The sequence below is a fragment of the Rhododendron vialii genome, chromosome 8a, assembly GCF_030253575.1.
Source record: "Rhododendron vialii isolate Sample 1 chromosome 8a, ASM3025357v1".
Taxonomy (NCBI): Eukaryota; Viridiplantae; Streptophyta; class Magnoliopsida; order Ericales; family Ericaceae; genus Rhododendron; species Rhododendron vialii.
This window is the reverse complement of record NC_080564.1, coordinates 25,014,422-25,036,796: the sequence shown is the minus strand read 5'-3', so window position 1 is coordinate 25,036,796 and position 22,375 is coordinate 25,014,422. Positions and strand designations below refer to the sequence as shown.

Genomic DNA, 22,375 nt, shown 5'->3' with positions numbered 1-22,375 from the left:
GATAATACACAGTGTAATACACTACGTCGTGCAGTGTTATAAAACGCCGCACGATGTAGCGTATTACAATGCAGAAACTATTTTTTTGTGCTTTTTGAATATAAAGCTCGTTTGAGACCCAAACTCAGTATAGAAAGACTGAGAAGGGCCTCGATCGGCTCCCCTTAAGCTAAACGTGGTTTAGCCCAAGGAATTTGTTTATACCTTTTGATCGAAGCTTGGATGTGCTTGAAGATGGAGGAATGGAAGTTGATTTGGACTTGAAATGCTTGAATGAGGATTGAAGGATGTGAGGCTGTTTGAATGCTTTGAGGTGGAGGTCCTCCTAAGTTAGTAGTTTACTGAACTTAAAAGGAGAAGAAGAATGTGAGTATTTTTAGAGAGAGAGAGAGTGAGAGTGTAGAAAATGACAGAGTAACTTTATTTGGAGTTGAAGGAGTACTTTTCAATTAGAGGAGAGGTCTATTTATAGGCAAAAATATGCTTGGAGAGCACCCAAAGGCAAAAAAAAAATGTGAAAAACATGCTCTGGCCAAGCTATTTTTCAATTGTTGCATTTGCAGGCGTGCCCAACAACTTTTTGCAACTGTCAGAACTTTTCCTCGAAACGCCGCACGACATAAAGAGAAATGCCATGCTGTATATTGAAATCTCGTGCGGTGGAGTGATTTTTTTGGAATTTTTTGAAATGCTGCGTGGCGTTTTTGAAATGCTGCATGACACTTTGAAACGCTGCGCGGTATTTCGAGATAGCTCAGCACACTGAACTTCGCAGGGGCGCCCCGGACACTTCCGAACTCGGATTTGGGCGTGGTTTGAAGCGTTGGAAAGCTTGTCGAGTCCTCTTTCTAAACCAATTAGTTTCACTCAAAGACGTTTTTTACATTGAAATATGTGTCCATTTTATCATCAGTGTGTCATGAAAAAAATTATTTTTGACCACGCAAACGCGTTTTTCACTTTGCAATTGAACTGGGGCCACCCTTCATGTTTAGAAAAGGGGTTTTCTTGAGGTTTAGAGAAGGAGTAGGAAAGGAGCAACAATCCAAGCCTTGAAGGTATATTTTTCCTTATTCCATCATCGGGAAACTTAAAGATTATTCGGAGGTCCAAATTGGGATATCTACAATGGGTTATTGTTTTCTCTTTTTTTTCATGGTAAATTTTTGATTGAAATCAAAACCGAACTACAGTGCTTAGGGGTGTACCTGGAAAAACTGAATCACAACAAAAAACCAGCAGACCAAAATCAAAGCTAAACTAGGAGGGAATGGACACAAAACAACTAACCAAAAGATAGGAACAATTGAAACTGGTGTAATTTTCCCTACTTTCAGCGGATGGAATGCAATGTTTTATCCTAAGTTGTTTTGGGTTTGTTTCTCTACGACCGTATTGCCTATGATGAGTTTATATGCACGTATTAGATGATATCAAGACAATGATATGGCATTGTAACTCTGAGGCAAAATCAACCTTAATTAAGAATCTTTATGACCAAGTGGTCTTCTCGTTAAAGCCCTAGATCGCTCGAACACCCTCTCTGCAACCGCAACTCTGATGTCAATTGGTAGGATTAAACCACGCATTCAATCAGCAAGAGGCCGGATTAAGAGAACCATATTTGTCTCAAACCATTTCCACCTATAAAATCAAGTGAAACTTCATGGTGTACAAGGTATATACATCTTTATCAATTGAGTACAATGGAAACAAATGCAGAGATGGATGTAAAAGAATCATTTAACAAGTTTTTCCTTCTTTCCAGCCTCTTCCAATTCTCTCAGCCCTCCAACCTTCTGTTCTATCTCTTCAATCAGCTCCTCGTGCCACAACTCTGCTCTGGCAGATTCTTCCGTATCTTCTTGCTACAGTATAATTGTCGTACAGTTTCACTAATATCATAACTTCACCGTGAAACATTAATTAGGTATGGCCGGATGGGCATCTTGTATATGTCTCTTCGTGTTGTGTTTGAGTTGTGTCATTTAGGGTTTGGGGTCAAAACACTTACCAACAAACCCAAACTACTTAGAACCATATCGTGCTCAGGTGGACAATGCTAACGGCCCCTTCAATTGAAAATCATTCCAGGGTGTAGATAAAATTTACACACGTAGCAATATTATACATAGAGCCTGTTTAATTTATAACAAAAATCAACACATTTTATTGTATCATCATAATCACATAAAAATTAAAACCAACAAAAAGACGAAGCCAAACCATGGCATATAGTTGGTATTCTGCAACATGCATCGTGCGGTATTGTGACGTGTTTGAGCATGTCACTTTGTGCTAACGGGTCAACATGAAGAACAAAATGGTTATCCAAATTCTTATCGAGTTACGCGAGTCCAACCTCTGTTCCCATTATAATTTCAGGTTGTTAGGACATGTCGTATCCTTGTTTGTGTAAAAAACTAGTCGAAGCATGAAGTGAAAAATAAAATTTTACCTTCTCATAAACCCAATGCCCAGTACGATCTCCTCCATCTTTCCTGTACTGCTCTGAATCCAGTATGGATCCTAAACCATGTGTTAATAATCATGTATTAGGAATTCATGATTTTGGATATGTTACCAGATTTCAACAATGTCAATTATTCAAAATTGGTCTGACTGAGAAATGCTTACTTTTGTGGCACCAAAGAAGCAGCATCCCCAAACTGTGAACATTATGTATAATGTATCTATAATTCAAAAACAAGCAAGAAGTACTTACATTTTCTTCAACCAAAAAACAGAGAACTAAGAAAACAATTTTTTTTGAAGCATACCCAATGGAGAATCTTTGACAGACGAGACAGGATATAAAATAAGTTAAAAAAAAAACTTCAGTCGGGCAATTCTAACGATGCTGCTCGCAGGGAAGTCGGGTTCAGGAGAAGAGCAAAGGGTCGAGTTTAGAGGTCCAAGTAAATGCAAGTTTTACCCGGACCCCGCACAAATTTCTACTAAAATTCATATTTCAAGCATATCCAATATTCAAAATGAAAGCTGGAGAGAGAGAGGGAAAAAATTAAGTGAGAAAATACTCACAAACATTCTTTATTTCATCATTATTGAGGTGCCAAACAGACTTTTGTAATATGATGTCTCTCTGGCCTTCCATATGGTCCACCATAACTGCCATTAGTGGCCAATCTGGCAAAGCATTCACTTTGCTCAAAGTGCCTCTTCTACTCTTGCCGCCTTCAATATATTATTGAACGTAAAGAGCTAAAATCAGTGTATTTTGTTATTAAAAAAATAAATTCAGAACCTTCCTTTTCTGTTAGGTTGCCAGGAAAATTAAAAATTTGACTCACCTGATGCCAGCCCTTTTTCAATCCAATGCTTGAGCACTGCCTAAGCTGCAAAATCAGGAAAAGGGTATTCATTTCTATCACCAAAAAGTTTGATGGAATTTGAAAACATGTATGGAATTGAGTGCGTACTTTTTTCAATGTTGGGTTCGAGTCTAACTTTGTTGCTTGGAGGGAACTGTGGATGTTTGGCTGTAAGAAGCTAAATAGACAAAACCACAAAAGTACTTGAATTACAAACGCTTTGCCTTGTTCGGTTGTGGGTTTGGAAAAATTTTGGATTTGATTTTTGGGTAATGTGAAGAGAGAAAATAGGATAATAATTGGGGATAGGGGTAATGAGTGGAGAGAGATAGAGAGAGAAATGAGATTAATGATTGGATATAGGGATAATGAGTAAAAAGAGAAATAAAAGTAATGATTGAAAATATAGGTAATTAGTGGATTTGGTTTGGAAAATATTTTTCAAACCCACAACCAAAACATGTTAAGAGGTTTTGGACATTGTCATCATCGTCATCATCAGACACTCGACGATGAGATTTCAACAAATGCACATTCCATGGCATCGTAAGAGGGTGGGTATGACCCTCTACAAATTGGGGGACAACAAAGCCTTCACCTTCACCTAAACGGTTTTTTACAACTGATAGTTTTGCACCACCAAAAGACAAAACAATAACTACACCATAGTTTGGTAAAAACACTATTTTTCTACAATAGAGAGAGGGATACCTTGGGGGTGGTGGTCGAAAGAAGGGGATTGGATTGACGCTGACGTTATTTTGTTGTTCCATTTCTGGCCACAGAACAACAACAGCAGGCACCAATGACCAATCTTCTACAGAATCAATGAATCATTCTATAGTTTTTTGGATGCATTACGTTTATGACAACAAAGAAATGGAAATGAATACTCCTGATGATTTATGAATTGCAATGAATTCATTACGTTTGTGTGCAGTGGATTAATTGAAATGATTGAGCTAGAATTTAAATTACTGATTGCAGGTTTGATCCAGGAGAAAAGAAAAACTATCGATCTCAGCCCAAATATCGAGTTACAGAAATTCGAGTTACAGCCCAATTATTGATCTTAGCCTAAGTCATAGATTCGACAGAGATTCGAGTTACAGGAAAAAAAAAAAAAAACCTAATCGACTATGTGTTCAATGAAAAAAAACAGATTCGAACCCTAAGAATTCGAGTAACAGGAGAAAAAAAAAAAAAAAAACCCCTAATCGACCATGTGTTCAAGAAAAGAAAAAAAAACAGATTTGAACTTGAAATCTGTTACCCAAATTATGCAACCTAGAGGGGGGGTGAATAGGATTGCTAGTAATAATTACCAATAAAAATTTATCTCTAACAATATATGCAAACAATAAGTATGCAATCAAAATAGAGAGATAGAGAGATAGAACCCGTTTATAGTGGTTCGGTCCGGATTTGTCCACGGTCCGGCCCTACTCCACTTCTCCTCAAGCAATTACTTGAAGGTTAGACTAATCTTTAAAAGATTACAACTTGTAAGTCTTGCGGGTGCTTACAAGAACCGAATGCCTCTAGCTTTCCCGAGGAGCTAGCACAACCGCAAGAATTTTCTCCGAAAACTTCTCAAAAACAATAACACCCAAATTCCAACCCGAATTTGGTCTTCTAAGCTTTCAAGTGTTTGACTCAAACACTCACTTAGGAAATACAAGTATGTGAAGAAGGTATGAAAATTATCGCTCACGACTTGTACAAATTTTCTCTCAAGAATAATATGAAAGTGGAAGAACAATGAGAATTTTTGGCTTTGATCTTTTGAGAATTTGCTCTTGCAATAATATGGAATGTTGTAGCTTGTGTATGTTCTCATTAATGAGTTCTTGATGCCTTATATAGCCATCCATATGCTTCCTAGCCGTTGGAAACTAGCCGTTGGAAACTAGCCGTTTGAAACTAGCCGTTGGAAACTAGCCGTTTGAAACTAGCCGTTGGAAACTAGCCGTTGGAAACTAGCCGTTTGAAACTAGCCGTTGGAAACTAGCCGTTTGATAGAGTGGTCATCCGGGTGGTCGTCCGGTTGTCACAGCTTTCTGTTCAGACAGCCGGCTTGTCAGCCGGTTCGTCAACCTGTGGCTCACAATTTCATCTAAATAAACCGTTAAAGCATGTATTGAGCTCAATAAAGTCTTTGTAAATATAAATCATGAATCCAAGAGACTTTATGCTATATTTCAAGGTCACGAAAATATTTAATTCGGGAATCGACTTTTCGATAATTTTGTATTTGCCGAAAAAATATCATTGAATTAATCATCAAAATAATTAATAGAGATGCATATAAATTTTCACAAATTATAATGCATACATTTTTCAACAATCTCCCCCTTTTTGATGATGACACAAAATGATAGTTTTTATTTAAGTAGGAGTTATGCCAATCTCCCCCTTAATACATGCACCAAAGCAGTTATCTATGATCAACGAGTAATAGCAATAATCATCAGATCATAGCAAGCAATTTTTTAAATTTGCCCAAAATGGCAAGATAGATCAATTAAAACTTGGCTTTTTCTCCCCCTGTGACATCATAAAAAAAAACTAAAAAGAGAAAAACAATAGGGCCATGGTTCCAGCACCATGCCGCTCTTGCCCTGTAGCACTCTATCTTCGTTCATTGAGAGCTTGGCGTCCTTGATTTTCGTATTCTCGAATAATGGCTGCTACAACGGCAGCTATAATGCCAATCCAATACCACAGAGTATCCACATTTACATTCCATCCGAACCATGGTGGTATTCTCATGGTAAATAACGCACACAGCAGAATGAAGATAAAGAGTTGCATCCAAATGGTTTGGATAAACAACCTGAACTCTGCTCGTTCGGCATCTCTTTCGTAAAACTCAAACGGTAACCTTTGCGGTATGTTTGCCATTGCTTGATGAGAGATTTAGGCCGAGAGAGAAGGAAAGATAGATAGATGAAGAGATAGAGATTGTGTTGTTGAATTTATAGAGTATGAGATTGCCGAATTGTTTGAAATGCTGCGCCGAATTGTTTGAAATGGTGCGCCGAATTGTTTGAAATGGTGCGCCGAATTGATTGAATTGCTGCGCCGAAAGAGAGATAATAGGGGATGCGGCACCGAATAGAGATAGGATAGGGGATGCGGCGCCGAATAGGACAAGAATAGGGGAAGAAAATTGTGTTCGGGTGTTTATTGTTGTGTCCCCTTAATACATGCTCCCCCTAAAAGAGAGCTTTTTAAAGAATGCGAGGGGTATTACCGAGAATGATTATCCCTGCAAGCTTAGAGACAAGAAATTCATATCGGCGAAGTATATAAGAGACAATTTAAGCACTAAGCCATGAAGTTCATACAAACTAAGTGTAACAGACTTAATAAATCAGAGTTAGCAACGCAAAAGCTTGAATAAGTCTCAACCTCACGGTTGTCCGGTTGGACATCCGCTTGGACATCCGACTGACTGTCACGACCCTGACCCGCCCCTTGAGGTCTTAATCATGACAAATGCCAGTGATTTCTAGCAGAGGGCTCCCAAAAGACAGATTTCCAAAACCCACGAAATTATCAGCATATAACAGATTTGTTCAAGACTCAAAATAAATGATCAAACTTGATTCTTGTACATCTAACCAACACTTAAACATGTAAAGAAGGTAGGAGATCCCTACCTCGAGGGTTAGAAGCAAGCCCGAACATGGAGGAAACCTCAAAGTGCTTCGATCATGATTCTTCTTCGATCAATAGGAAGATCTCGTTGCGTAGAACAACTTTAGTACTTGGGATTTTTCCGAAATCTCATTCTAAGGCGATGAAATCTAAGAGAGAAGTTTGGAGGAGAGGTGAGAAAGAGAGAGAGTCGGTCGAGGGAGTAGAGAGAGAGAAACGTGTGTGTGTCTGCCCGGAAAAGAAAAGAAATATATGTGGGGGAGAATTATCCCCTACACACACCTTCACTTATACACCCATGCATTTTACACTTGCATCCCGAACTTCTAAATTCTAGCACATTCGACATCCGAACTCATTCTCCATTTTATATCACAACTCATGCCTTAATAAAACATAAAGAATTATGGAAATAAAATACGGGTCTCTACACTGACAAATGCAGGTTAAGTCCAGAAAACGTTTAAGAGGAGTAGCATTAAAGACCATAAAACTGTTTTTCTGCATACCAAACACAGGAAAATGAATCATATGATAAAATGTTTGGAGGGTGATTTCTTTATCAAGATCATTTGTACTCTCCATCAAGTATGATATTTACGAATTCAATCAACTCAACATTGAATCCAAAAAAAAACTTTTGACATCAAGAACACAACTTTTTCATAAATGATTAGACATGCCGAGTTCTCGTCGAATGAAACAAAATTGTTCTTCACCAAGGGGTTTTGTGAAAATGTCCGCCAATTGCTTGTCGGTACTAATAAAGTTAAGTTCAATATCCCCTTTTTGAACATGATCTCTTATAAAATGATGTCTAATCTCAATATGTTTTGTTCGAGAATGTTGAATTGGATTCTTGGTTAAGCTAATTGCACTAGTATTATCACATTTAATAGGAATATGATCATATTGCAAATTGAAATCCTCCATTTGTTGTTTGATCCACAATATTTGGGCACAACAACTTCCGGCCGCTACATATTCCGCCTCGGCGGTAGATAGAGCTACGGAATTTTGTTTCTTGCTATGCCAAGACACTAGAGAGTGCCCTAGAAATTGGCAAGTCCCACTTGTACTTTTACGATCAACTTTGAAACCTCCAAAATCCGCATCCGAATAACCAATTAAATCAAATGCAACTCCACGTGGATAAAACAATCCTAAGTCATGAGAACCGCCAACATATTTAAAGATACGTTTAATAGCTTTTAAATGCGATTCTTTAGGACATGATTGAAATCTAGCACACATGCAAACACTAAACATTATATCCGGTCTACTTGCAGTGAGATAAAGTAATGAGCCGATCATACCTCGATACATCTTTTCATTGACGGCCTTACCATTCTCATCTTTGTCTAGCTTAGTTGATGTGCTCATTGGTGTGCTCGTTGGCTTTGATCCTTCCATGCCAAACTTCTTAATAAGTTCTTTCGCATACTTGGCTTGGTTGATTAGGATCCCCTCATTAGTTTGCTTGATTTGAAGTCCGAGGAAGAAGTTAAGCTCCCCCATCATACTCATTTCAAATTCACCTTGCATACACTTAGCAAACTCTTTGCACATATTATCATTAGTGGCACCAAAGACAATATCATCAACATATATTTGAATAATGAGCATATCTTTACCTTTGGCTTTAATGAAAAGAGTAGTATCAATTTTTCCACGAGTAAAGCCATTGTCAAGCAAGAATGAACTAAGTCTATCATACCATGCACGTGGTGCTTGCTTCAAACCATATAAAGCTTTTGAGAGTTTAAAAACATGATCGGGGTATACATGATCTTCAAAGCCGGGAGGTTGTTTGACATAAACTTCTTCATTTATGAACCCATTCAAAAATGCACTTTTCACATCCATTTGATAAAGCTTGAAATTTTTGAAAGATGCAAAGGCAAGTAATATGCGAATAGCCTCTAATCTAGCTACCGGTGCAAAAGTTTCTTCAAAATCAATACCTTCTTCTTGATTATAACCTTGAGCAACAAGTCTAGCTTTATTCCTAACAATATTTCCGGATTCATCTAGCTTGTTACGAAAAACCCATTTAGTACCTATAATAGTGTGATCAAGAGGCTTAGGTACTAATGCCCAAACTTTATTCCTTTCAAATTGATTTAACTCATCTTGCATGGCCAAAATCCAATTTTCATCATCTTGAGCTTCCGGAAAGTTTTTAGGCTCAATTTGAGAAACAAAAGCTTGATTTTCACAAAAATTTCTATGAGACGAGCGAGTGGTTACCCCTTTCGAAACTTCTCCAAGAATCAAGTCCTTTGGATGGTTTTGCACGAATCTCCAATCCTTGGAAAGATCTTGGTTGTCTCCCATGGCATCTTGAGGTTGATTAATAACTTCATCTTCTTTGATTTGAGAGCTTTCTACTTGAGTATCACCATCAACTTTTTCTTGAATTTTCAAGTCATGAATCTCATGTGTAATTTCTAAGTCATCATTATCAACAACATCCTTAGTAGCACAAGGATTAGATTCATCAAAGGAAACGTGAATAGATTCTTCAACAAGATTAGTGCGCTTATTATAAATTCTATATGCTTTGCTAGTAAGAGAGTAACCGATAAAGATGCCTTCATCCGATTTTGAATCAAATTTACCCAAGTTATCTTTTCCATTGTTTAATACATAACATTTACAACCGAATGCATGAAAGTAATTAATGTTGGGTATTCTACCATTCCAAAGCTCATAAGGAGTTTTCTTGAGGATAGGCCTAATTAAAACTCGATTCAAAATATAGCATGAGGTATTAACGGCTTCCGCCCAAAAATATTTTGGCAAAGAGTTTTCACAAAGCATAGTGCGGGCCATTTCTTCCAAAGTACGATTCTTTCTCTCAACTACTCCATTTTGTTGAGGAGTACGAGGTACAGAAAAGTTATGACCAATACCATGTTCATCACAAAACTTTTCATATAAAGAATTGTCAAGTTCTTTTCCATGATCCGTACGAATGTTAGAAATAACAAAGCCTTTTTCATTTTGAACTCTTCTACAAAGTTTAGTGAAATTAGGATAAGCCTCATTCTTATGAGCTAGGAACATCACCCATGTATATCTAGAGAAATCATCAACAACAACAAGACAATAATAGTTTCCACAAAGACTTGGAGAGCGAGTTGGTCCAAACAAATCCATATGAAGTAATTGCAAAGGTCTAGTAGTTGAGACAACATTTTTGGACTTAAAAGAAACCTTGGTTTGTTTTCCTTGTTGGCAAGGACCACAAAGTCTATCTTTTTCAAATTTGATTTTAGGAAGACCTTTTACCAAATTTTTTCTAGAGAGTTTTGAAATAGCATCCATACTTGCATGTCCTAGGCGCCTATGCCAAAGCCAACTATTTTCACTCAAAGCGAAAAAACATTTTATATCACAATTACTTAAATCATTGAGATTAAAAACATATACATTTTCAAGTCTTTGTCCAACGAAGAATGTCTTGTTGCTTTTGACATTTTCAATGATACATTTGGATTTTTCAAAGATAACACGATTTCCTCTATCACATAATTGACTTATGCTAAGAAGATTGTGTTTTAAACCACTAACAAGTAAAACATCTTCAATAATAGGAGAATTACCTATATCACCGATTCCTATGATTTTGCCTTTGTTGTTATCTCCAAATGTGACATGTCCACCATCTTTAGGCGAAAGAGAATTGAAAGCCCTCTTGTCACCGGTCATGTGTCTTGAACATCCACTATCAAGGTACCAACTTCCTTCCTTGAGAGAACTTTTGAAGCATACCTACAATAGCACATCATTTCTTGACTTTTGGTACCCAAATCATCTTGGGTCCTTGAAGGTTAGCATTGATACGGTTCTTAGGAATCCAGACCTTTTTTGCATTAGAAGATGAGTATCCTTTCATAGGACAAGTAGGAGAAATATGACCAATTTTACCACAATAATGACATGTCAATTTAGAATGGCTAGAAGGAGGAACATCTTTTCCAAAAAGATTTTTGTGTTGAGTGGGATTATAACCAATTCCGGCCTTGTGAAAAGAAACCATTTGTTTTCCAAGAAGAATGTCTAAACTTTCTTTTCCATTAGTGAGTTTTGAAAGAGAATTAGTTAAATCATCAATTTGTTTTTCTAAAGATTCGTTTTTGGAAGTATCCTTCAAATACTCTTTTTCTTTTGCCAAAGAGGTTCTTAAACTTTCATTTTCTTCCTCCAAAATATCTTTCTCTTCAATTAAATCATCCATTTCTAGTGAGAGATCTTTAGCAACCTTTTTAAGAAATTTGTTTTTAGAAACAACTTTTTCAAATTCTACTTTCAACTCTTTATAGGCAATAAACAATTCATCAAAGGAATAGGATGAGTCGAGATCTACCTCGTTTTCTTCGATGGCCATGAAACACAAGTTAGCGACCTCTTGTTGCTCATCGTCCTCATCGGAGCTACTATCGTCACTATTGTCCCATGTGGCCATCATAGCTCTCCTTTTGTCCTTCTTTGAATATTTTTTGGCATATGGACATTCACTTTTGATGTGGCCGGGCTTCTTGCACTCGTAGCAAATGATTGGATCTTTTTTGCTACTTTCTTCTTTGCCTCCATCTTTTCTTGAAAATCCTCTGCCTTTGTGAGATGCTCTATTTTTGAGGAGTTTCTTGAACGTTTTTGTGATGAGCGTCATTTCATCATCCTCACTTTCGTTGCTTGAATCCTCCTTGCTTTTTGATTTGCTTGTTGTACTTTTGAAGGCAAGATCCTTAACTTTCTTCTCTTTTTCACCCTTGAGGTTGTGATGCATTTCTTCCGTCATGAGAGATCCCATGAGCTTGTCCATCGTGTATGTTGAGAAATCTTTGGATTGTAGGATGATGGAGGTGGTAGTGTCCCAATTGGTTGGCATGGAACGGAGCACCTTCCTTGTCATTTCGGATTGACTGTAAATCTTTCCAAGAGCTTTTAAACCGTTAGTAATACTAGCAAATCTAGCAAACATTTGAGATATAGATTCATCCGGTTTCATTTTGAAGAGCTCATAGCTATGCACAAGAATATCAATTTTGGACTCCTTAACTTGACTATCTCCTTCATGTGACATTTCTAACTTATCCCATATTTCTTTAGCCGATTCACATGCGGAAACACAATCATATTCATTGGGAGTAATAGCACAAAAAAGAAGGTTCATAGCTCTATAGTTCTTTTCTATTGAAGCCTTTTCCAAATGACTCCACTCATAATCTGGTTTAGGCATAGTCTCTTCTCCAACTTTCTTAGTAGGAATAATGGGACCATTTTTGATAATTTTCCATAGATCATAATCCGTGGATTGAATAAAGATCATCATTCTATTTTTCCAATGAGAGTAATTTTCTCCGGTGAACAAGGGAGGTCTATTGGACGATTGACCTTCGATACAAGAAACATTACTAGTGGTTGCCATGGATCTTAACTCTTAGATGGTTAAATCTACAAACAAGAGCCGAGGCTCTGATACCAATTGTTACCCAAATTATGCAACCTAGAGGGGGGGTGAATAGGATTGCTAGTAATAATTACCAATAAAAATTTATCTCTAACAATATATGCAAACAATAAGTATGCAATCAAAATAGAGAGATAGAGAGATAGAACCCGTTTATAGTGGTTCGGTCCGGATTTGTCCACGGTCCGGCCCTACTCCACTTCTCCTCAAGCAATTACTTGAAGGTTAGACTAATCTTTAAAAGATTACAACTTGTAAGTCTTGCGGGTGCTTACAAGAACCGAATGCCTCTAGCTTTCCCGAGGAGCTAGCACAACCGCAAGAATTTTCTCCGAAAACTTCTCAAAAACAATAACACCCAAATTCCAACCCGAATTTGGTCTTCTAAGCTTTCAAGTGTTTGACTCAAACACTCACTTAGGAAATACAAGTATGTGAAGAAGGTATGAAAATTATCGCTCACGACTTGTACAAATTTTCTCTCAAGAATAATATGAAAGTGGAAGAACAATGAGAATTTTTGGCTTTGATCTTTTGAGAATTTGCTCTTGCAATAATATGGAATGTTGTAGCTTGTGTATGTTCTCATTAATGAGTTCTTGATGCCTTATATAGCCATCCATATGCTTCCTAGCCGTTGGAAACTAGCCGTTGGAAACTAGCCGTTTGAAACTAGCCGTTGGAAACTAGCCGTTTGAAACTAGCCGTTGGAAACTAGCCGTTGGAAACTAGCCGTTTGAAACTAGCCGTTGGAAACTAGCCGTTTGATAGAGTGGTCATCCGGGTGGTCGTCCGGTTGTCACAGCTTTCTGTTCAGACAGCCGGCTTGTCAGCCGGTTCGTCAACCTGTGGCTCACAATTTCATCTAAATAAACCGTTAAAGCATGTATTGAGCTCAATAAAGTCTTTGTAAATATAAATCATGAATCCAAGAGACTTTATGCTATATTTCAAGGTCACGAAAATATTTAATTCGGGAATCGACTTTTCGATAATTTTGTATTTGCCGAAAAAATATCATTGAATTAATCATCAAAATAATTAATAGAGATGCATATAAATTTTCACAAATTATAATGCATACATTTTTCAACAAAATCGAAAAAAACTAAAACCCTAACCCTAACTTTAGCAAGAATGGTTTATCACAGATCTCAATCGAAGCCCTAATTTTAGGGTTTCTCAAAACGATATCGAAAATCCCAAGGGCCGGAGAAATCGAAAACAACTAATACCATAATTAACAGAGAGAGAGACCGTCTGTCGTTGTCCGGAGTGCTGCTCTTCCTTCTTCTTCTTCGTTCCTTCTTTCTTCTTCTTCTCGATATCTTAGCCCGTTCCGGAACGAAAAAAAAGTCTTTATTTTTTAAAAAGGTAATTTCAAGCTCAAAAATTATGAATTTATTAAAATCTAAAAATATATAATATGAATCTTGTTTGAAAAATCTTATCAAGATTTTTCATACGATGGAAAAAAAATTGAAAAATTATTTTTAATTTATATTATTTTTGAATTTGAAAATGTAAAATAAACTACTTATTTTTAAAAAGGTTACTTATTTTTAAAAAAGTTTCTAGAACTGGGCCTCAGTCTCTATTTACTGGGTTGAACGCGTGAAATGGAAGCAGAAGGGAGGTTTTGTTTTAAACAGTATTTTTTACCCGAAAGGGACCTGCGAGATTCATTTTAAAACGTGAGACGTTGGATTAAATCCAACGGCTATGGCGTCAAGTCCGCACCATACACTCTATCCGGGATCCCTTAGAGCATATCCAACATTCACCCATATTTTTCCTCAAATTTAAATCAAATTTTGGGTAAAAATTCATTTTGGGTAGACACATCTCTAACCATCAAACCCAAATTTTACACATCTCCCTCTTTCTCACTCTCTCTAACTAGCCGTTGGAGAAATGGGTCAAGACAAAAGTTGTCTCAAATTTGGACAAAAAAATGAGTAAAACCCAAAATGGGGAAGGGTTTGGGTCAAAGATTGGAAAGAAATTTTTGTGATTTTTATCCCATTTTTGCAGGGCCGGCTCATAAGTTTTGGAGGTCGGAAGCGAACCTCTTGAATGAGGCCACCCTATATTTTTCATATAAAAGTGGTCTACAAAAAGTCATAAAAAAAAAACTAATACAAAAGATTTCCCATACCTCAAAATCCATCATTTGAAAATTATTTTTCTCGCGCTTTTTGCTGCAAACACACTGATTAAGTCTCCATAATCAAGCTTCTTCTCCAATTCCTTCTCGGTAGACAACATAGCCAATCCATTTAATCTTTCTGGAGACATGGTTGACCGAAGATAATTTTTGATCAATTTCAACTTTGAAAAGCTTCTTTCCCTCTGATGCAACTGTAACCGGTATAGTCCACCCTATTTTGTGGCTCTTAAATTTTAATTTGGCCTATTTTGTGTAAAGGAGGCTAGTGTAATTTTTTTTGAACCATATATATATATATATAAAAATCTTAAAAATTTGGGAGCTCTTGTTTTTAATTTTTTTCGGGGGCCGGAAGCGCCCGCTTCCCTCGCCTTGGCTATAAGCCGGCTCTGCATTTTTTAAAATGCTCTTAGGGATCCGAGGCCTGTACGGCTGTACATAATAACCCCAAACGGCTGAAGTCTCCCACTTTCCCAAAAGCCAAAGCCTGATCTGATCTCGCCCGCCCCCACGCTCCTCCACTGATGTCGCCACCGTGAGCCTCCGCCGTGACTCGCGAGCCGTCCAGTCCACCAACTCCACCGTCTCCCTCTCCTCCGTCTCTCTCTCTCTCTCACGGACGAACACCGTCTGGCGTAGGCGTTCACAACTCCACCTCGCAAGCGTCCACTCCTCCTCCTCGCAATCGGTAAATTTTCTGCATTTTCTTGGCTTTACTCCTCCGATCTGCATTTTTGTTCTGCACTTCTGCCTTTACTGGTCCAACCCAACTCGATGAAAAGAATCAGTTTTCCGGACGGTTATTCCAGTTACACGGGTCGGTGTCGGTTCAGAAAATTGCCAACCCGACAGGTCGGGTCGGGTGGCGGGTCCAGGCCAAACCCAACTCGTGCACACCCTTGTTAATACTCCGTCTGTCCTTTTTTTTAATGTTCGCTACAATTATGCATATGCATGCCATTTTCAACGACCTCGTATATTACTATGTTTCTAAAATCATTGTTTTATAGAAATAATTGATATTTATCGAACGAATTCATATTGTATATTATTAGCAATATAACATTTGAGAGATATAAGCAATTAAACATGACATGCAAAATTGGACATTTTAAAAAATGACTGAGGGAGTACAGCATTTGAAGGCAGTTACGAGAGCTAGCATAAATTGTTTTTTTTTTCCCCTTATTTTGCTGTTAGGAGAATTCTGTTAAGTATTCCGGTACGAGCCCAATCAGAGCCCATTCCTCACTTCTCTTAGACTCTCTCTCTCACTAAAACAGCACGAATCCATGACGACGCTCAAAGAGATCCTGACCCGACGGCCAGTGGCGGCGACCATCCGCCTCACCGTCCCGGCCGGCGGCGCGCGTCCAGCTCCACCCGTGGGCCCCGCCCTAGGTCAATACCGGCTAAACCTAATGGCCTTCTGCAAGGACTTCAACGCTCGTACCCAGAAGTACAAACCGGACACGCCAATGTCAGTTACCATAACGGCGTTCAAGGACAACACGTTCGAGTTCACCGTTAAGTCGCCGTCAGTGACGTGGTACCTGAAGAAGGCCGCTGGCATTGAGTCCGGCAGTGGCCGAACCGGCCACGTCGTCGCCTCAACCCTAACCCTAAAGCACATTTATGAGATTGCCAAGGTGAAACAGTCTGATCCTTTTTGCCAGTACATGAGTCTTGAAGCTATTTCGAAATCGATTATGGGTACTGCTAATACTATGGGGATTAAGGTTGTCAAAGAGTTGGAGTGACTGAAGTGATTTGAGTTGTTAGGGTTTCGGTTAAAGTGTTAGTCGAGCCATGTTACAAACACAACAATGTACACAACATTGACCGCAACATGTCAATGTGTCGTTACTTCGTTGGAAATCGAAATTATCAATCTACCAAATGACCAATGAAATAGTGTCACATTAGCATTAGCATGTTGTGTGTAATGTTGGGGAAATCTTTGTGTTTCTAGGCTTTCTCGTTGTTAGACTGTTCAATTGTGTTTTGACTTTTGATGTTGTGAAATGATTTCTGCCTATCAATAAAGACTGGAGAACTATGCTTGATGTGGAATTAGATTGGCTTTCTTTGTTGTGGCATGGGGTGTGTGTGTCCGGAGAAGAATTACTTCGATCGGAGTAGCTTAATTTTAGGTTTGATTGGATACATATGGATTTCGACATTGAGTTTGGGAGTTTTATGCTGATGGATTTGCATATATGTGGCAAATAAATGGATTTTCTGGTCAATTTTACTACAAAATTCTCTCTTTAACAAAACCTATTGATTAATGATGTGAGAATAGCTCAATTTTTAGATTTTGTTGGGGTATAATATGGATTTCCATTGAGCTTGGAAGTGATATGGTGATGGATTTGAATGACCTATTTAAAGTTATGAAGTGATCCAAAACCTTTATCTTAAAGAGTATTTTTTTTTTGTTGTTAAAATTCCTTTATTTGGAATCCACATCTGTGCAAATGGAGCCTAAATGTCAATGGTATCTTAGGATTTGTACAAGGCTTTAAACACATCAATAGTTAAGCTCCAAGACTCCAGCATTTTTTCTTTTTCATCATCCTCATCTTTTACTTGACACATTGTACTGAGCGAAATGAAGTGAATTATAGTGATCAACAATGAGGAAATGATCTACATGTTTCCTCTCAAGAACTATTGACAATCCAGATTGAAGTTCTGCTTATATATGAGATCATGAAGGTAAAACATTCTGATCCTTATTGCCAGCACATGTCTCTTGAAGCTATTTCGAAAATAGTTATGGGTACTGCTAATACTATCGGGATGCAGGCTGTGAAGGAGTTGGATTGAGTGAAGTAATTTAGTTATTAGGGTTTCGGTTGAGTGTTATGCTTGTGCTATTGTGTTTTGATGTTCTAAACTGGTTTGTCCCTGTCACTAAAGACTGAAGAGTTATGCTTGATTCGGAATTGGTTTGAGTTTCATTAGTTAAGATTGTGGCATGGAATGTGCCTCTCAAGAAGAATTGATTCAATGAGAGTAGCTCAAGTCTAGATTGGATAGTATACATGTGGATTTCAACATTGAGTTTGGGCGTTTTATGCTGATGGATTTGGATGTATATGAATTTCAAACAAATTGATTCTCTATTCAATGTTAACAAAAATTCTATCTTTAACAAAAACTATTAACTAATAATGTCAGAATAGCTCAATTTTTAGATTTAAGGGGTGCAATATGAATTTCTATTGAGCTTGGGAACATGCTGATGGATTTGAATGACCTATTCAATTATATGAAGTGATTGAAATTCATCTCAAAGAGAGTATTTTTGTTAAAATTCCTTCATTTCAAGTACGCATCCTTACAAATGGCTTTAAACGGTCAATAGTTAAGCTTAATACTCCTGCATTTCTTCTTGCATTGTCCTCGTCTTTTTCTTGGCGCATCCAGAGTCAAGTTCTTCTGCATTGGATTTTCGTCTACTTTTTCTTGTTTGGAAGGTTTAGGTAGAATTTAGAAGAAGGACGAAAACTTGCTGTCTTATTCTGAACAGTAGTCAGCGACCTGAGTTCCTCGATTTTGCGCACTCACCAGCTCTGCACTTTTTAGCCATTTGACACCATAAGGAGGTCCCAGAAATGCCCCGCTTAAATGATTCAGCAAGTCTTGTGGGACTTGAATTGGTTTGAGTCTCCAAAAGACTTTGTTTGATGGATACGTTAGATGAATGTATTTTTTTTTTTGAGTTTGCTTGACAAATTTAGACGTGGGTTTCAAGCTTTAGCAGTGATGGTGTCTCATTGTCATACACCGATTACATCTCATTACTCCAACATTATTCTTATAAATACACTTTGAAATTTCACACAACTCAATATTCAAATCATACTAAGTTCATGAAAACATACTACAGAGTATGAAAAGTTTTTATGTTCACATTAATCATAACAAACTCAAGTTTTATGTTTTATTTTAGATTATTTTTGGGGCAACCTCATCCCACACGTAAATGTGTGAAACGGGGGCTGTTGGGATTAAGTTGAGGTGCGCGCAGATTGGCTTGGGACATCCTGTATTTACCAAACTCAAGTTTTGTGGTACTTCGAAAAGATACAATAAACTCAAACTCAAGTGCTGGCGAAGAAACAATATCTTTCACTCACCCTAAAACCGATCCATGGTCATATAATGGACCCCCACGCATGCACCCAACGAATGGTCACTGAAATAGAAAAAATATTTCATGCTCTAGGAGCAATGCTTCTTCCTCTCACAAAAGCTCACACACTTTTGTGAAAGGGATGAGCATTTCTTTTTTAGCACAATATTGGAAATTTTCGCAGGTTAATGAAGGCAATCGAAGGGTCCCTCGGGTCCCTCCTTACCTGGACATTGTAGCAGTTAACTGTGTGACTGTTGGTTACACCCAACTCCCAACTCATGATGTGCTTTTCAATTTCTCTGAAGGTATACCTTCTAACCTATCCCTTTGAACTCTTCTTGCCTGGAATGATGTAGACCAGAAGGAATCCCATCCGCTCGGGTTTAGAAGGTCTTAGAAGTTTTTTTTCAGAAGTCCTACAAAAATTTCTGAGTATTTTTCTTGTGTGAGAGAGATGGACGCTGATTCAGTTCACTAAGGCAGATCTAGTTATGGTTTTGCCGTTTTATCCTGAGAGACAGATATCGGTCAAGCTCCAACACTCTCGGTGAGGTATCGGAACGGTTTTAAGGAAACTGTGTAACAAGACTCGGTTTGCTTATTGGTTCCTTTCTATTTCGTTGTACATACTCCTATGTAATTTCTAGTTTATGTTCTAATGAAACTGTTCTGTGGCCGTATTCGACGTTGTTTCCAACACAAAATAATCTCTCACCGAACCCTTTCATCTTTTGTTAAGTAGGGATCCGAGAACTTTGCTATCCCAAGGGGAAAACGGAAATTCTAATCATAAGGAAGATTTGCAGGGAATCACGCAAGAAAAAATCCATTTGGGTTCATTTCGGGTTCCACAAGAATCTAGAAAATATCCATAAAAATATGTTGGAGCTGATTTTTTAAAGGGTCTCATAAAATAATATTCAAATTTTTTTGGATATTTTCTAGATTCTTGTGGAACTCGAAATGGGCCTAAATGCATTTTTTCTTGTGTGGTTCTCTGCAAATCTTTCTTGCGAATAGCATCGCTCGGGGAACAACGGCCGTGTTTTAAACAGACCGGAAAAGAATGGTTCGGCGAAACTTCAACATCAAGTCCAGAGAGATACTAAAAAGTTAAAACAAAAGATAAAAGCGTTTTGTGTCTCAATGACATGGATTGCTGTGAAGAAATCGGTAAGTATGGCCGGCAAGGAAACTTCCAAGTTCCAACCCAGAAGAACTTTAAACGTGTTTTCACATCTTTCCCAAAGACCCCAAGTGGACTCACTTTTTCTTTTTTTCGCCGGTGAGGGGTTGTTCGGGGCAATTTTTTTTTTAGGACAAAAAAATTTCATTAATCTCTGAATATGTTACAAAGATAAATATAAATAAGGAATGAAGATATCAAATTTCTAACCCGAGACCTAAAGAATCTACAACACTAATCCACTCACCGGTCCGATCAAAAACAAGCACAATCCATGCCAGAACTAGAGAATGGACAAGAGATTACTTTCTTGCAGCCTAATCTCAAAAATTGAACCTGATCAATTGTGTGGGAAGCGAATCTACCAATCAATTAGACTTGGCCCCTAAGGTTCTTAGTTTTGAAGTAATTATTTTTCATGTTACGAGACATGTCATTCTTTCACAATATATCACCTCTAATTCAAAAAATAAATACTTATTTAAGAAATATTTATTTTAATCGGTGAAATACACCCTGACCATTGAGACTGTACTCTCATTCTTTATGCCAGGAAGTTCCTTGAACGACCCTGGGGTCTTTTGAAACGTATATCACGTCAAATTAATCTGAAATAAAGTCACCATTGCACTGCATTTTCCTTCAACTTGTGCTTTGTCTTCCCATAAAAAACACGCTCAAACGCACCAACACAAACGCCCTTATCTGTATATATATACTTGTGCTCATTGTCTCCTAAAATTATACTCAAAATTTTGAACCCCGCCCTCTCTCTCTCTCTCACACACACACACTTACCCCATGTATATGAGTCCGGCCGGAATCCGAATGGAAAAGACTAGTGCCTTATTGATAGCTGTCATTGGCATAATTTTCTTGGATAATAGATTGACAAGCTCTACTTCACTTATGGGTACGATGATCATCTCATTTTGTACATTCATAAGTTGCATCATCACATTCTCTACATGGGTCCGCCACTCCCTCTTCAGCACATGGAAGGGCCAGAACACCGGTGCTGTTGTTATGGCCCACTTGGAACCTTGCCCAGATCAGGTAAATGAAAGGACCCTGCTGTTGAGAGGAGAAGTAGAAGTGGTGATGGAAAAATTAGGAATTTTGTATGACCCTAGTCGCGATGAGATTCGAGAGAAACTGGGCTCAGATGACATAGCAGATTTGCTTGATGAGAAGGAGCTGGGGTTGGAGGAAGCGAAAGAAGCATTTGATGTGTTTGATGAAAACACTGATGGGTTTATTGATGGGAATGAGTTGGAGAAAGTGCTTTGCAAGTTGGGGTTTGAGGGATTCTCAGGGAAAGAATGTGAAAGGATGATAGGAGCATTTGATGAGAACAGAGATGGAGTGATTGATTTCAGTGAGTTTGTCAAACTCTTGGAAAAGTGCTCTAGGTAATTCAATTTTCTGTACATGCCAACTTGTTTTGACCAGCATTAAGCTGTGTTAGTGTTTTCTAATCGAGATACGAAGTGCATCGTTTTTCATTTCATGAACCGTATATCGTACTATATCATAAAATATGTTCACAAAAGTTACTGTACAATTAAAGAATAGTTAGGCGTTACTAACAAAACCAAAAATCTATCGCATATATAAATAAAGAATCTTTTAGAATGCGAAATTCCAAGTCACCTTAGTGGGGTTTATCATTTTAAGACTGTCTAGTGTTTTTTAGTCATGGAAAGAAAAGACGAATTCTCATAGGATTCATGAAAAACATAATAGAGTATTGTTCTCTCTTCTATTCGAGCCTCAGTGGATTGAGGTTGGATTTCCTTTGAATGGTTATATGTAGAAGCTCACTATAACTAGGTCAAACGAATTTAGAATGCGATTTTGGGTTCCAGTACTTCTCCTAAAATAAGCTTCGATGTTTTTCAATAAGTAATCATAGGGTATGTACCGAACTGGAATATGCGTATTTATTATAGGCCCCGTCACATACGGTGTCATACTATCATGAGATTTCTATCCAAAGGGAATATGGGATGAGATCCATATATACGTATAGTTTTTTGATAAAGGCAATACAATTCATTATGATGGTACCCCGTATCGTAATTTTTAACAACTATATATGTTGTCAGGTATTGAGATTCCGATCTTTAAATGTTTTTTTGAAAGGGGGCAAGAAGTACTGTTTGATAGAGAGCCAAAAACATGTATGTATATAGTCATCAGCTCAACGAAGAAATAAGAAACTAAATGAAGATCATATCCATAGTAGGGAAGGAGATCGAAATCAATCGCGATTGACATTCTGATCTGCTAATTATTAAGTGCGTACAAAGGTCACCAACTAAACTAACCTAACTCTGTTCGTCTATAACCATTTCAATCTATTCTTCTTCTTGTATGATATGCGATTGCCATTTGA

At 37.7% G+C, this 22,375-nt stretch overlaps 2 protein-coding genes, 1 long non-coding RNA gene and 1 pseudogene across 3 annotated transcripts; 2 read left to right on the top strand and 2 right to left on the bottom strand.

Moving 5' to 3' along the window:
• Positions 1-1,609: 1,609 nt before the first annotated feature.
• Positions 1,610-14,772, bottom strand: LOC131298694 (photosynthetic NDH subunit of subcomplex B 4, chloroplastic-like; annotated as a pseudogene).
• A 283-nt stretch (positions 14,773-15,055) lies between these two features.
• On the top strand, positions 15,056-16,717 carry LOC131336279 (uncharacterized). The gene is made up of 2 exons (XM_058372067.1): positions 15,056-15,332; positions 15,928-16,717. Exon 2 carries the CDS (start codon positions 15,937-15,939, stop codon positions 16,402-16,404), a length of 468 nt encoding a protein of 155 aa, XP_058228050.1. The 5' UTR covers positions 15,056-15,332; positions 15,928-15,936; the 3' UTR covers positions 16,405-16,717.
• Positions 15,244-16,035, bottom strand: LOC131336282 (uncharacterized). The gene is made up of 2 exons (XR_009202771.1): positions 15,897-16,035; positions 15,244-15,355 (listed from the first exon to the last, which is right to left on the bottom strand). It is a non-coding gene; the product is annotated as an uncharacterized LOC131336282 (long non-coding RNA).
• Positions 16,718-20,606: 3,889 nt separating the features above from the next.
• Positions 20,607-21,494, top strand: LOC131336278 (probable calcium-binding protein CML45). Its single transcript, XM_058372066.1, has one exon. The coding sequence runs from the start codon at positions 20,779-20,781 to the stop codon at positions 21,391-21,393; it is 615 nt and encodes a 204-aa protein (XP_058228049.1). The 5' UTR covers positions 20,607-20,778; the 3' UTR covers positions 21,394-21,494.
• Positions 21,495-22,375: the final 881 nt, after the last annotated feature.